Raw genomic sequence first — 14556 nt, forward strand, 5'->3', positions numbered from 1 at the left:
AAACTTTCCAGCCATGAGTCCTGGACATTTGAATTTTTGAACTGAAGTATGTATAGTTGATTTACAATGTTGCATTAGTTTCTGGTGTACAGCAACATGATTCAGAGATGTATACATATATAAAATATAAAAAAGAATGTATATATACATTCTTTCTATATTTTTTCCATTATGCTTTATTATAGGATACTGACTATAGTTCCCCGTGCTATACAGCAGGATTTTGTTGCTTATCTATTTTATATATAGTAGTTTGTATCTTCTAATCGCAAACTCCCAATTTATCCCTTCCCACCCCCTTTTCCCTTTGGCAATCATAAGTTTGTTTTCTATGTCTGTGAGTCTGTTTCTGTTTTGTAAATAAGTTCATTTGTACCATATTTTAGATTCCACATATAAGTGATACCATATGGTATTTGTCTTTCTCTGACTTACTTCACTTAGTATGATAATCTCTAGGTCCATCCATGTGGCTGCAGATGGCATTATTTCATTCTTTTTTATGGCTGAGTAGTATTCCATTGTGTATAAATATGTACCGTATCTTCTTTATCCATTCATCTGTCGATGGTCATTTAGGTTGTTTCCATGTCTGGCTACTGTAAATAGTGCTGCTATGAATATTGGGGTTCATGTGTCTGTTTGAATTAGAGTTTTCTCCAGATGTATGCCCAGGGGTGGGATTGCAGGATCATATGTTAGCTCTATTTTTAGTTTTTTAAGGAATGTCCATACTGTTTTCCATAGTGGCTGCACCAATTTACATTCCCACTGAACAGTGTAGGAGTGTTCCCTTTTTTCCACACCCTCTCCAGCATTTGTGATTTGTAGACTTTTTAATAAGTTTCAAGCTTAAGTGGAAAGTTGGAATATCTCTGCATTGCCATTTGCAAAGTCCACTGCCAGACTTTTCTGGCTTTCAATAGCTCCATTATTTTCCTTTCTCTTTCTACCCCTGTGATCATACAGTCTTATAAATTATGTGTCCCGCTCACAGAAATTTGTAATTGTTTAATATCTCTCATTTCTTCTTTTCTCAATCTATCTAATACATCAAAATCACCTTTATTTTCCTGAAGCAGTGTTTTTCTTATATTAGCAGATATTAGGAATACAATAAACATTTTATCAAGAAACAATAGGGCTTTGCAGATAAGATAATCCATACCATTTTTCTAGATTCCACATATATGTGTTAATATACAATATTTGTTTTTCCCTTTCTGACATACTTCACTCTGTATGACAGTCTCTAGGTCCATCCACGTCTCTACAAACGACCCAACTTTGCTCTTTTTTATGGCTGAGAAATATTCCATTGTATATATGTACCACATCTTCTTTATCCATTCCTCTGTTGATGGACATTTAGATTACTTCCATGACCTGGCTGTTGTAAATAGTGCTGCAATGAATACTGGGGTGCATGTGTCCTTTTGAATTATGGTTTTCTCTGGGTATATGCCTAGGAGTGGGATTGCTGGGTCATATGGTAGCTCTATTCTTGGCTTTTTAAGGAATCTCCATACTTTTCTCCATAGTGGCTGTATCAATTTACATTCCCACCAACACTGCAAGAGGGTTCCCTTTTCTCCACAACCTCTCACATATGGATACCAAGGGGGAAGGGGACTGGGATGAATTGGGAAATTGGGACTGACATATATACACTATTGATACTATGTATAAAATAGATAACTAATGAGAACCTACTGTATAGCACAGGGAAATCTACTCAATGCTCTGTGGTGACCTAAATGGGAAGGAAATCCAAAAACGAGGGGATATATGTATACGTATAGCTGATTCACTTTGCTGTACAGTGGAAACTAACACAACATTGTAAAGCAACTATACTCCGATAAAGATTTTTTAAAAAAAGAAAAAATAGGGCTTGCCATCAAATATTTTAAGTTATTTCTTATTGTTCTGTGGAAAAAATGGATTGCTTCACTCATATCATCGACTATCTCCTGTGCTTTGCCATATCTGTACTTTTAATTTTGCACATCCTGTGTCTAAAATAGCCCCACAAATTTTGTGCCCAGACCCTTTCTGTTCTCTGGGTCTGTGTCAAATCCCAACTTCTCTGTGAAATGTTCTTTGATGACCTCACTGGGTAATTATTTCTCTTTCTTCAAACTTTGCTCTCTTTACCCTGATTGCTCATTTGTCATGTTTCATACACAGCTTGATAATCACGATGGATACAGTTTACTGAGCATCTCTGTACCACAGACAGCGATAGGTTTCTGACCTATATTTTAATCTTCACCCAGCAAGATAAGTATCATTAACCTCATTTTACAGTCGGGAGACAAAAACTCTGGGAGTTTGAATAACGAATCCAAATTACCCAGCTACAGAGAGGAAAGACACAAATGTTAACCTATCATCTCTCTCACTCCAAGGCCAACTCTCTTTCACCAATCTGAGCTGAGTAACTATGGACTTTGCTGACACAGCAGAAGAAAAGATTCTGCAGATGGAGAAAAGGGATTGAAGGCATGGCTAGAAGAAACAGCAAGTTGGAATAAAGTCACTATCAGCTTCAAGTGCAAAATGGAATGTAAATGTTGCCAGGGCTCAGATCAGGACAGTACCTGTAATACATCAAGAAAAGCACAGCCTTTCCTGAGCCCATAGTCCCAGGTTTTAATCTATATCCCACCAAAGATGAGCGCTTCATAGTCACATACATTTGGTGAATTGCAACCTCCTCTAACTGACCTCTGAGCCACGTTGCCCAGTAAGGTATTAAAAGACTGAGAATTTTTGGCAAAGGGACCTGTTTAACTTTTTAGCCCAATGTCCTCCAAAAGAGTTCAAAACAATTTTATTTTCAATGTACAACTATTAATAGACTGGAAACATGCTAATACTGCTGAAAATATTTGGAAGCCACTGAAATACTGTGTTTCTTTCTCTTCTGACCCTCTCTCTCAGTCCCAGCAGTCAGCGCCACAGCTGAGCTGGTTCAGCTAATTAAATCGGAATCTCTGAGGAGTGGCGCCAGGCAGTTCTGATGTGAAGCCCAAATTGGAAACTCAATGCTGAACCCAATCTTTCCGAATCTGCCCCATTCTGCACCAGCAGCCCATTACAAAATTATAAGATATATTTCAACAAAGACCAGAGAGCTTATATTATCATACTCTGAAATATAACTACTAAAAAGTTTTCACTTTTCAAGAAAACTTGAAATTATTATTAGTAATAATACTTTTACCTCCACCTATTGAGGTATAATTGTCAAAACTGTATAGGGTTAACATGTACAATATGATGCTTTGATACACATATACACTAAAAAATACAGCATTTACTGCAATCAAGGTATTTAACATATCCATCATGGTACACAGGTTTTTTGTTGTTTTTTTTTTTTTGTGGTGAGAACTCTTAAGATCTATGCTCTTAGCAATGGAAAACAGTATGAAGGCTCCTCAAAAAATTAAAAATAGAACTACCATATGATCCAGCAATCCTAATTCTGGGTATAAGACCGAAAGAAATGAAATCCGTATCTCAAAGAGATATCTGCATTCCTGTGCTTGTCGCAACATGATTCACAATGGCCAAGATACGGAACCAACCTAAGTATCCACCTATGGACAAATGGATAAAGAAAATGTGATACACACACACACACACACACACACACACACACACACACAGAGGACTATTACTCAGCCATAATAAAGAAGGAAATCCTACCATTTGTGACAACATGGATGGACCTGGAGGGTATTATACTAAGTGAAATAAGTCAGAGAAAGACAAATACTGCATGATCTTACTTATATGTAGAATCTAAATTAAAAAACCAAGTAGAACTCATATAACCAGACAGTAGAATGGTGGCTGCCAGGGGCTGAGAGTAGTGGAAACAGGGAGATTTGGTCAAAGGGTACAAACGTCCAGTTGTAAGATAAGTTCTGAGGATCCAATATACAGTACGATGACTAGAGTTAATAATACTGTATTGTATACTTGAAACTTAATTAGTTATTATTGCAGTTATCTTATTGTCCACTCTCTGCACCACCCACAAACACTCTAGACCCTCACTTCTTCGTCTGGTCCACAGACCAGGGGCACCCACATCACCCAGGAACTTGCTGAAATGCAGAATCTCGGTACCTTCCTCAGATCTCCTGAGTCGTAATCTGCATCGAAAGAAGATCCCAGGTGATTCCTACACACAATAAATTTAAGAAGCATTGGACTTGCATATATCACAATTTCAGGCACATGTTACGCCCTTTAAAAAGTTTGCTAAATAGATACATATGTACTTCGGTACAAATTCTATGGTTCTCACACTATATTTTTACTAAGTTGTAGACTTTTAGTAGTATGATGACCTGGGGACTTCCCTGGTGGCATAGGGGTTAAGAATCCGCATGCCAGTGCAGGGGACACGGGTTGGAACGCTGGTCTGGGAAGATCCCACATGCCGCAGAGCAACTAGGCCCGTGTGCCACACGTACTGAGCCTGCGCTCTAGAGCCTGCGAGCCACAACTACTGAGCCCGCATTCCACAGCTACTAAAGCCCGCGCGCCTACAGCCTGTGCTCCGCAACAAGAGAAGCCACCGCAATGAGAAGCCTGCGCACCGCAACGAAGAGTAGCCCCAGCTCGCCGCAACTAGAGAAAGCCTGCGAGCAGCAATGAAGACCCAACGCAGCCAAAAATAAGTAAATAAATTTATATAAAAAAATAGTATAATGACCTGGATATATATAGTATTTGGATTTTCAAAAAATTGAATGGTGTATATGGACAATATCCCTGAACGTTAAAAATGATTTACTGTGGTGGAACACATTGCCAAAACACAAACAGGGGCCAGCATCTGGTTCTAACTCTTCTTTCAAAGCAATATTATGGCTGCAGTTTTATTTTCACAGAGGTGCAGAGCAAAGATAAGACACAGGTTTGAAAAGTTCAGCATAGAAGAAATGATGCTTTTATAATTAAAATATTGAAGGTTATTTGCTGAAAATAGCCTTTTAAAACTAAATACAGGTTAAAAACAAAATTATGGGGTTTTTTTTAAAAAAAGATTTTAACTTCAACAGGTTACTGTTGTGTTCTAAGGCAGAATTCTGAAGTCTCTACGGCGCTGTTTCTTAGAGCAATAAACACGCAGCTAGTTACAGAAATCCTGTACGTTGCAGGCCTTCTGCTGAGCACTTCACAAGCAACCCCTCATTTGCTCCATTTCACAAGCCTCTGAGGTCCTGTCAGGGCCATTTCCATCTTACAGACAGGGGTCTGGGACTTAGAGGAAACCCACTCTGTGCCATCAAGCTCACAAGTTGCAAAACCACGGCTAGATCCCGAGTCTGAATCATTAGGCTTGGTTTAGCTACTATTCCAAGCTGCCTGCTTATGGAAAGAAGATGGAAAAATTAGAGGTCACAGGCCACCCCTGCCCCAGCCAGATGAGAACAGCCTCACAGAACGGCAGGTCCAGCTCTGATGACAGATAGAAGGCCTGGCTTCTCTCCTAGCCACTAACCCCAAACTGTAGGGCAAGGCACGTGATCTTTCTAGGATGCAGTTTCCTTATCCAACCAATAAAGGGATCACATTAGGAGATTTCCCAAGTTCCAGCTATTTTAAAATTTATAATTCACAAAAATAAAAACCTCCAGGATATATACATTTTTAAAGAAATGATGGGCTATAATTGTCCAAAGGGTTTCAAATCAGAGTGACTTAAGCTCTTGTGTTTATTAAAGTCCAAAGATGGGAAACGTTCCTGTTTCCAGCCACTGCTCACAGACAGGACTCACCAAGCTCACATGGCACGTGCCCATAGGATGAAACCCGAGTAATAAATTGTCACATTTGTCAGAGACGAATTAGACTGCACAAAATTACCTTATTCTCCTAACCAGTCCTCCATTAAATTGTATAAACTTTAAGAAGAAAGGGAAAATTAGATATTCAGAGTTTGGGGAGAAAGTTTAAATGAAGATATCAAAGTGTACAGCTGGAATACCATGACGTACACATCCGGCTGATTTGGAGAATAAATGAAAGCCCGCAAGCATTATCGGAGGATGGCTAAAATAGAGTTGGCACAATGGCCTCTTAAAAGGCAGTGTGTTTTTAAAAGGGAAATTTATTTAAAAGCGTTAATTTAAGTGTAATTTTGCTTTCTGGAAAAGACCACATACAAAAAGAGAGAGGTGTGACTATAAAAAACAAAAACAAGAACAAAACACAAGTATATTGTATTGTGTGAAATGAATTTATATTCCTAAAGGGGAAATTTTTCCCGCTGCCTGTAACACTGATAATTTACAGGAAATGTAATCTTCAGTAACATCAGGTGAAGTGGTTGGGCTTTCCTATGACAGGAGAAATATCACAGCAGAGTTGAGGTTTCTGACATGTGGTATCTGCCCTGACTTGGTAAAGAACCACACTCTGGGACTCTCTAATCAGTTCCATCTTCAGGGACCAGGAATGCTTTTTTTTTTTTCTCTTCATCATCCCTTGGTCTGGTCTTTTTGCATGTAGTCCTGGTGTAAAATACTACATTTTATCCACAGCTACCACCATTAAATAAATCATATAAATTTCCTATGTTCAAAATATTTATTGATGAACATAGTTTAACTTCATCAACTGTATATATTTGAAATTCTAAATACTGATTTCAGCCAAAATGAAAGCTACCTAAGATGAACTACTCTGATGGTATTTCAGACATCTGTGAAGAAATATGGAAATGAGACACTTCTGGGCAATAAAATGGCACCAGGGTACCTACTAAGAAACCCATCACAATCCTTAGGAGGGAGATTGCAGGGTACGGAAGTCTTCACCTGGGGTATGTTTGGGTGAATGGGGGATAGAGGATGTGGGAGACTGAAAATAGGCAGAAGTTTCTCCTGGCCCATCAGAGACAGCCTCCTTTTCTCCTCAAGGCAACTTCCAGCAAGAAAGACTCTTCCATCAGCACCTACTACAGATGGTACATTTCAGGTGAAAAGGGAGGGAAGTAAGTGCCTTGAAACAGTACACCTGATTGGAAGCTTTTCGAAACACAGCCTGCCTGTTTGGCTCAGCTGCACTGTTTCCAGTGATTCCTTTGCTGCCCGTTGGGGTAAAGAGTCCTCAGGCAGCTAGCTGCCAACGGGAGAGGGAGAGAATGGAAAGGGGGTTTGCGTAGGCCTTGTGGACGGGGTTGGGGGGGGTCACCTAATCACGTAGGTAACGGAAGTGTCATCTGGACGATGCATGGGAAAGAATGTCTCAGACCAGGTTACAAATTCCCCGTTGCATAGAATTGGCTGTGATCAGACAAATTTCCTTATTGAGTTTGGAGGGTTTGGGATGATCGGGACTGGCCATTATTTTCCCACCACCTCTAATGTAAGAGTCAAAGTTGTAGATGGGAAGCCTTCATATTTACACTGTTGGCAATGTCTTTACGATATGCCCCCTTTTAGAAGACTTACAACATCCATTATTGTATTTATACTCACAACTATACATGACAAGTAAGTTAAGATTTATTACCTTACCTTATACCTAATAACACAGAAGAAGACTGTAAAAGAAGGGGTCATGATGTCACCACCATGGAGTAACAGGACCAGATCTAGACTTGAAGTGGCCTCATGCTTCCCTTGGTGTCCAATGAGGCCAGACAGAACTGCAGTCATTCTGGGATAATACTGGAGTGTAACATACTGCTTTTATTTTTAATAATAAAATTTTTAATAAAAGTATTTTATTTACTTTTATTTTCCTGACTTAAAAACATTAAAGAAATATCACCTTGATATATTTAAATAAAGGAAGAAATATAGCTTGGGGCTGTCTCTGTTTCAGCCCCTGCTCTGCCATCTGGTAGCTGTGTGGTAAGATATTAAACCTTCTCTGAGTTCATTTTTCTCGCCTATAAAATGGGGATAATAGTATCTCTAAGTAGTGGCAACTGATTACATTTGCCTGGTACATAGCAATACTTATTGAATATTATTATTCAGTGTAAGGTTTTTTAAGAATAATACATTATTCAAAGAAATTTTTAGAGAAAGATATTTTGAGTACAAGAGGGGTTTAGGAAAGGGGCTGTGATAATATCATGTTAATTATGGCCTTAGGCCTCTGCATAGTATGTAGAGGTTCAAGAGAAGTAGAAATTCATATACTGTTATATACATATATATACACACATACGATGTTTGTTTATGTTATGCTTGCTCCATAGAAAATGCTGAGGTGCAAACATTCCAATAGGTTTGTGCAACGTAATTATTAAATTTAAATTTAAAACGGAAAACATAAAAGAAAGAAAACCAATTATTTCAGTTGGTGGTCATGGGGCCGTGCTTTATGGCCTCCTCCTCCTTATGCCTGAAAAACGCCATCGTCTTTCAAAAAGAGTGTGACCAGACTGTATTGTTAACGTGAGCGAGGTGAAGGTTATGGAAACGGAAAGATGGAAACAGTCGCCCCGTGGAGGTGGCGAAAGAGACGGAATTCAGTGCCGTGAAGGTCCTTGGACTGAGTTCCAGAGCAGAAAAAGGGCAGCAGGGAAAATTCAGATCAGGTCTGTAAGTTAGTTAGTACCAGTGTTAACTTCTTGGTTTCCACGACGATACTAGGGCTGTATAAGACGTGATTGTTAAGAGAAGCTGGGCTGGGTGATATACCAACTCTCTGAGCTGGTTTTACAAGTTCTCTGTGAAATGATTTTAAAATGAACAGTTAACAAATAAAATGAGGAGAGATTGGAAGGGGTTTCCTTTCTTGTACCCTGGGCAGGAGAGCAGGACTGATTTCAGGGCGTCTATGCTCTGTGCACGCCTCAATAGTCCGTCCTCATTAGAAATTAAATACACACCAAGTCAGTTATCAATTAAGTGACAAGCTGGATAAACATCCTAGGTGTTAACTGACCCTTCAAGGGTTCTTTGAAGCTCACTCAGCTTCGCCAGTTCCTCTGAAGTTCTGTTTTGGCTTCAGCAAGTCACTGATTAGATTGGTTTAATGGTGAAGTTGTGCCTGGTTAATGGGAACAAAATAAAGTGTAGTTACAAAACTACTTTTTGCTCTCTTATATGTAATCTTGCATGGCCCAGACAGGCAAAGGGGTAGAGTCATGTTGGTTAGTGAATGATTGAACTTAAGCCTTAAAAAATATCATAAAGTAACAGATTTTCTATTGCTATAAGAAGTCAGCTCTAATCTAAATCAGCCAAGAAGCATTGTTGCATTGATGATCACTGAGGTTTTCCAGGGAGGCAGATATATAACTGTCTGCCCCACTGGTGGTACTTCTTCGAATGCTCTACCATCCATATGTTAATTTAATGTTGGTTAAATTGGGCCACGTGGGCGTTCCCTGTGGAGGCTGGTTCCTGAACAAGCGTGCAAGAGACACAAACGTGCTATGGTGAAGACAGGGGTGCATTCAGTGGGGCAAAGTGAGGGGTGCTTGCCGGGCAGAGGAGAAGGCCAGACTGGAGGGCAAGGTGGGCCAAGCTCTGAAAAGCCTCGAATGACACGCTAAGGCCTTCGGGTTTTATTCCGATGGCCCATGGCTCAGTCGCTGAAGGTTTTTAAGAAACTGATGCATTTAAGTAAGTTTTGGGGCATATTTTAAACGCATCTATTATCCCTTGTTTTCTTTCCTTCTCTACCCTATACACACACTCTCTGCCATGAAATGGGGTAGATAATTATTCCCAAATATGAGTGCATATTTTGAAGATAGTAAATGCTCTCTTCCTCGTTTCTTGTCAAGACTCTGTGATGTTCTTAGGAACATCCCTTTAACCATCGTATCTTAATTTAGAAACCTTAGTAACTTAACTCTGAAATAAAATCAACTTTCTGCCTTCTTGATACTTCCGGAATTAGGAGTTAGATGCTACCCCATCAAATCACTTCAGAAAGTAAGAATGTGTGGCTAGCTTTACTGTTAACCAGGTTTTTAACTGCAGGAAAAAACCGTAATTCCTGGACCACGTTGCAAAGACAACTAGGCATGACAGCTCTCTCTGATGTACACAGAGTCGATTAGGCTTAAGTGACGACACCCCGGCCACGTTTAATACACGAATAATTCTGGGACTTTACATCATCCACCACTTTTAGACTGCCTCTGCTGTAGCCATGGCAACCCTTACATAAAACATAGCTGAGTCGGTAATTTCACTCCAAATGAAATGAAAATAAGGCTAATCCTATTATTGTTCTTAACAATTTTCCAAGTAGCTTCTTCTCAGAGTGCCCTTGCTTGTATAGTCTGTCTTTTAAAAATAGATTATTGGAAAATTATACGTGTGTGTGCACTGTCTCTACTCACAGCCATTAGCACTGTCCTACTGCCGCTGCCGTGTACCCTTGTGCCTGAAAGGAAGCGCATCCACCTACACGGCCGCTTAGTATTTTTCTTGCAATTCGGGGATGGGTAAATCTTTTAAATGTACCGGTTTAGACCATGAAACATTTCAGAGGCCGGCACTTGACAAGTTACGGTTAAATAATACTCTTTTGAAGATAAGCCCTATTATGCATTTGTATAAATCTGAGAAGGTAACTCAAGCGATCCTGTTTTGTGTTGTAAATGTGCCCGTGTGTGTTTCAGTAATGATTTAGGAAAACCATCTTTTCCTTTTCTGCCTCCACTGAAGAGCCTTCTGTTGAATAGGGGTCCTATGCCACGTCAGGATCTTTCTCTTTATAATTGTGATAAACACTCAATGCCATCCCTGACATTCTCCCTGTTGTCCCTGACTTTCCTGATGCAGCGTGTGTGCTAAATGGCTTCTCAAGTGGCCCATCTCCCCCCCTATGATGGTTGTCTGCCCAAGGCTTTAGGATCCAAAGTGCAGTCCTGAAACAGAGAAAAGGGAACTTCCTGATGGGCCATTAAGCTCAGACCTGGGTTCTTCCATGGGGGGGATGGTCTTACAGTAAAAAGAACACACAGTTTGGGTTCAGGGGCCTTCAGATCCAGCTGGAGCTCTGCCAGTACTCCCACTTTGCCATCTCTTACCCTTCGTGCCTCCCAGACGCTTCATCAAAAGAGGAAAAATATACTAATAACTACCCCACGGGGCTTTTGTGCCAAGCCATCAGGAAAATACAAATCATCAGGAGGATATAATGTTCACCACAACTCTCCGTCTGATAATGGCTGTCGAAACAGAGAAATCACGATGAACCAACAGGCAACCCATTTTATCAGACCAGAAGGCACCCAGGGTCAAAGTCCCACGGACAGCTTTTCCAACAACTGCCCAGTTCTTCCCAGCTGCTGCTGGATCATTGATCTTGGCGTCCTGGCAAACACGGGGAGATTTCAGACAGCTGGAAAACGTCTTCCAGTCTGAATCCAAACACCAGGAAGACACAGGGCAATTTCTCTGGCTGCCACGACAATATTCTCTATGTCACGACTGTGAGTTGTTGCTATCAGGCCCCGCAGGTTGCCGTGGCCTCACCTGGCATTTCCGACAGATGGCAATTTTAGCACATTCAAGACCCCGTCCGAGCACATTTTTCTGAGTCTGGTATTGAAGTAGGAGGGGACCCGCGTCGGGGGAAAGGACCGATGGAGATAAAACAGGGAGGAGGAGAGGATGCAAAAGAGACCAGCGGGGATGAGAAAAGAAGAAACGGGCAAAACCAAGTCAAGTAACCTCGTCTCACTCCTGGGGACCGCCTACTGAAGACAGGTGAACCGAAGGCGGTCTCCCTGCTCGGGGCGGTCACGTGGTGTGGGAATGCGCCGCAAGGCCTTCTGCGAGGCTCTGCGCCACTGGGACTGGCATCTCTGCTCAGCATTTCTATTTTTCTTTCGGACTTGGATATGGACATCCGAGTTTCCTTTCCTACATAAACGGCATTTGTTTGGCGAAAGCCAACCTTGACCGTGGAGTCTACAATCATCCTCCGATATGCCTACTTTTTTTTCTCTCCCCCAGCCTGACACCTCACCATCCAGGTGATGCCCATCATCTCTAGAATCTCTCACAAGTAAGGCCTTTACCATGAGTCACTGGATTTCTGAGAAACTGTCACCATGTAGTTTTGCATGGCAATGATTTTCTGGAAACCAAAACAAGGTGACTTTAGAGCTAGGAAGGTGTTGCATCACTGAATCTCCTACAGTGATACACAGAGAAAGGCACTCAGTAGATGTTGAATGAATTAATTTAAAAGCTCATTTAGGATAGCCCCTTCTTATACAAGCAGTTAAATGATTTGTCCAACGTCACAAGGATGGTTTGTGACAGAACTTGGAGCAAAATCCAGGACATTCAGCTTTCAGTTTGGTATCTGTTTCCACTAACTCTGATGTTACAAAAAGGTAGATAGATAATAACATAAACCAATCCTTGAGTCTTTAAATTGTATAACATGAAATAAGCAAAAGGGTAACCTTGCCTGATCTAAAAGTATTGTTCAGATCAATGAAATTAAAAACAAAGATCACAGAGGCAGTGGTTATTTTTCTCTTAACTGAAGTAGCATTTAACATAAGAACAATAACACTAATGAAAGGAAATGACTTAAACTATAAATATGAATCCTCTGCTTTGAGTTTTGAGCCTTGGAAAATAAAATTCAATGTTGCTAATTGTTTTAAAACATAAAACAGTTTATGACGTTTGTCAGGTTTGATAGTTTTATCCTTCAGTCTCTGTACTGAAATACAGACTTAAACCTATAGAGATATTCAAAATCATTCATTTCATCTCCTCCACCAATGCATAAACAGCCAACATTTCCTCTATCCCAACTTAATTTGAACATACATATTGTCAAGTTTCATTATTGTTCAAGACCTGAAATAGATAACAGCTGCAGTTTTTAAAATGCTAAGAAACTGAAAAATTAAAACAAAAAAAACAGTTCAACCCGTAACAAACGACATAATTTAAAGTATATCCTAAGTCTTTAAACATTTATTCTTCGAATTCTCCCTTTTCAGTTGTACTTATAGACACAGCTAGAGCTGCTCTCACACAAGAAACACCATACACCAGAGACTGTAATGGATTTGATCAGGTTTTCTTCTGTTAACCACTAGCACACACACCAGAGAACTGATCATCAGATGACTGGCATTATCTATATATCGGGTTAGTATTTATGGTTTGCCTGTGACCCTCATAGGTGGTTATATGATTTGGTGCAGCATCTCCAGGGAGGAAAAGACATACACAATCACACATCTGCAGCAGAGGCGACAAATGGCTGGCGACATGACATTTTTAAATCTCCACTGTCTAAAAATATCTGTTTACACTGAATCAGCTCCAGACCAAATCCAAAACTAGCTTAGCTCACTTAGCTGCCATCTTCTGTGTTGCTTTATAAGAATCCAAAATGAGGACATGATACGTTCCAGTGCCCAAGGCCAGATAACATCTCCAGCTCCAAATACCAGCACAAAGACATCTTAGAAACTTTGAAATCCGTCACAATATAGATGACATTTTAGCAGCCAAAAGAGCAAGGCAAGGAAAGAACACAACTTTCTGAAGTCTACTGTGGGAAGCGGTAAGGACATTTCCTGTCCAGTACTCACCATATGGATGGCGCTTCTGTCCCGCTGATCTCTAAGAAGTCATATCCTTCTTCGAGCTGAAAGTCAGTGAAGACTAAAGCAATGGTGTCCCCGGGTTCTGCGAGGATGGTCCACGTGCAGTCGGCGTTGTTCTCGTACTCTGAAGGGAAGTAGGGGCTGGAGATGCTGCTGCTTGTGCCCCGTAGGGTCCCGCCACAGGCCCCCTCAGCTGCAAAGGACAGAAGCAAAGGAAGCGTATTGAAAATGGCCTCATACACAAGCACCTCCACAGAGTGTCACTCTCGATCAGTGACGCATATTTTCTGAACCCCGAATAGCGACACGCAATCTGACAAAGGGTTTCTCCTGGTTTGTTTAGTTCTACAGAAAGACTTAAAAAGTCTACCCATTACATCGCATTGTTAACTGAACTGCCACTATAGAAAGACGTGAAATTGTGTCTTTTCTAAAATCTGGAACGTGCAGTTGCTATACACCTGATGTTCACAGACAGTTTAACCGTATTTTCAAAGGTTTTCTCTGCATCTTGAAAGACGGAAATAAGTTGGCAACGTTGTGAGTCTTAACAGCATGCGGCCATCATTTCTTCATTTTTTGAGAGCTGGCTTGAAAATACAGTGATCTTAAAAGAAGCAGTTGCCCTAATCTTTATGTCCTGTAGAGTTTGGAATGTGCACTTGGTTTTGAATTTCAGATAAGTTCTTGAATAATACGATAACAGAGACACATCAACTCATAAAAAAGTTCTGAGTAGGAAATAGTTGCATGAAAACTTAAAATGGATTATCTTGGAAAAGTGACAAGGAAAAGGTCAGTAAGATAAAATACATTTAGGATACAAATTAGCATTGGAATAAATATTGTTTTGAAGAGAAATGGATTCTGTAACTTTTTCCACAGAGTAAAAAATAGATGGTATTCAATTTATATAATCATCTATTACAAAATGTTATGTACGTAGTAAACTGTATGTATAGGGT

General features: G+C 40.3%; 1 protein-coding gene across 1 annotated transcript in view; it reads right to left on the bottom strand.

Annotated features, from left to right (window-relative positions):
- The window catches only part of CSMD1 (CUB and Sushi multiple domains 1), a 1790960-nt gene that overhangs the window by 861660 nt on the left and 914744 nt on the right, over nucleotides 1–14556 (bottom strand). The window contains exon 5 of the mRNA XM_082374695.1: nucleotides 13577–13784. Coding sequence (XP_082230821.1) covers nucleotides 13577–13784 — 208 coding nt within the window. The remainder of the gene's footprint in view (nucleotides 1–13576; nucleotides 13785–14556) is intronic.

Source organism: Balaenoptera borealis (assembly GCF_965194805.1).
Source record: "Balaenoptera borealis genome assembly, chromosome: 21".
In the NCBI taxonomy this organism is placed as follows: Eukaryota; Metazoa; Chordata; class Mammalia; order Artiodactyla; family Balaenopteridae; genus Balaenoptera; species Balaenoptera borealis.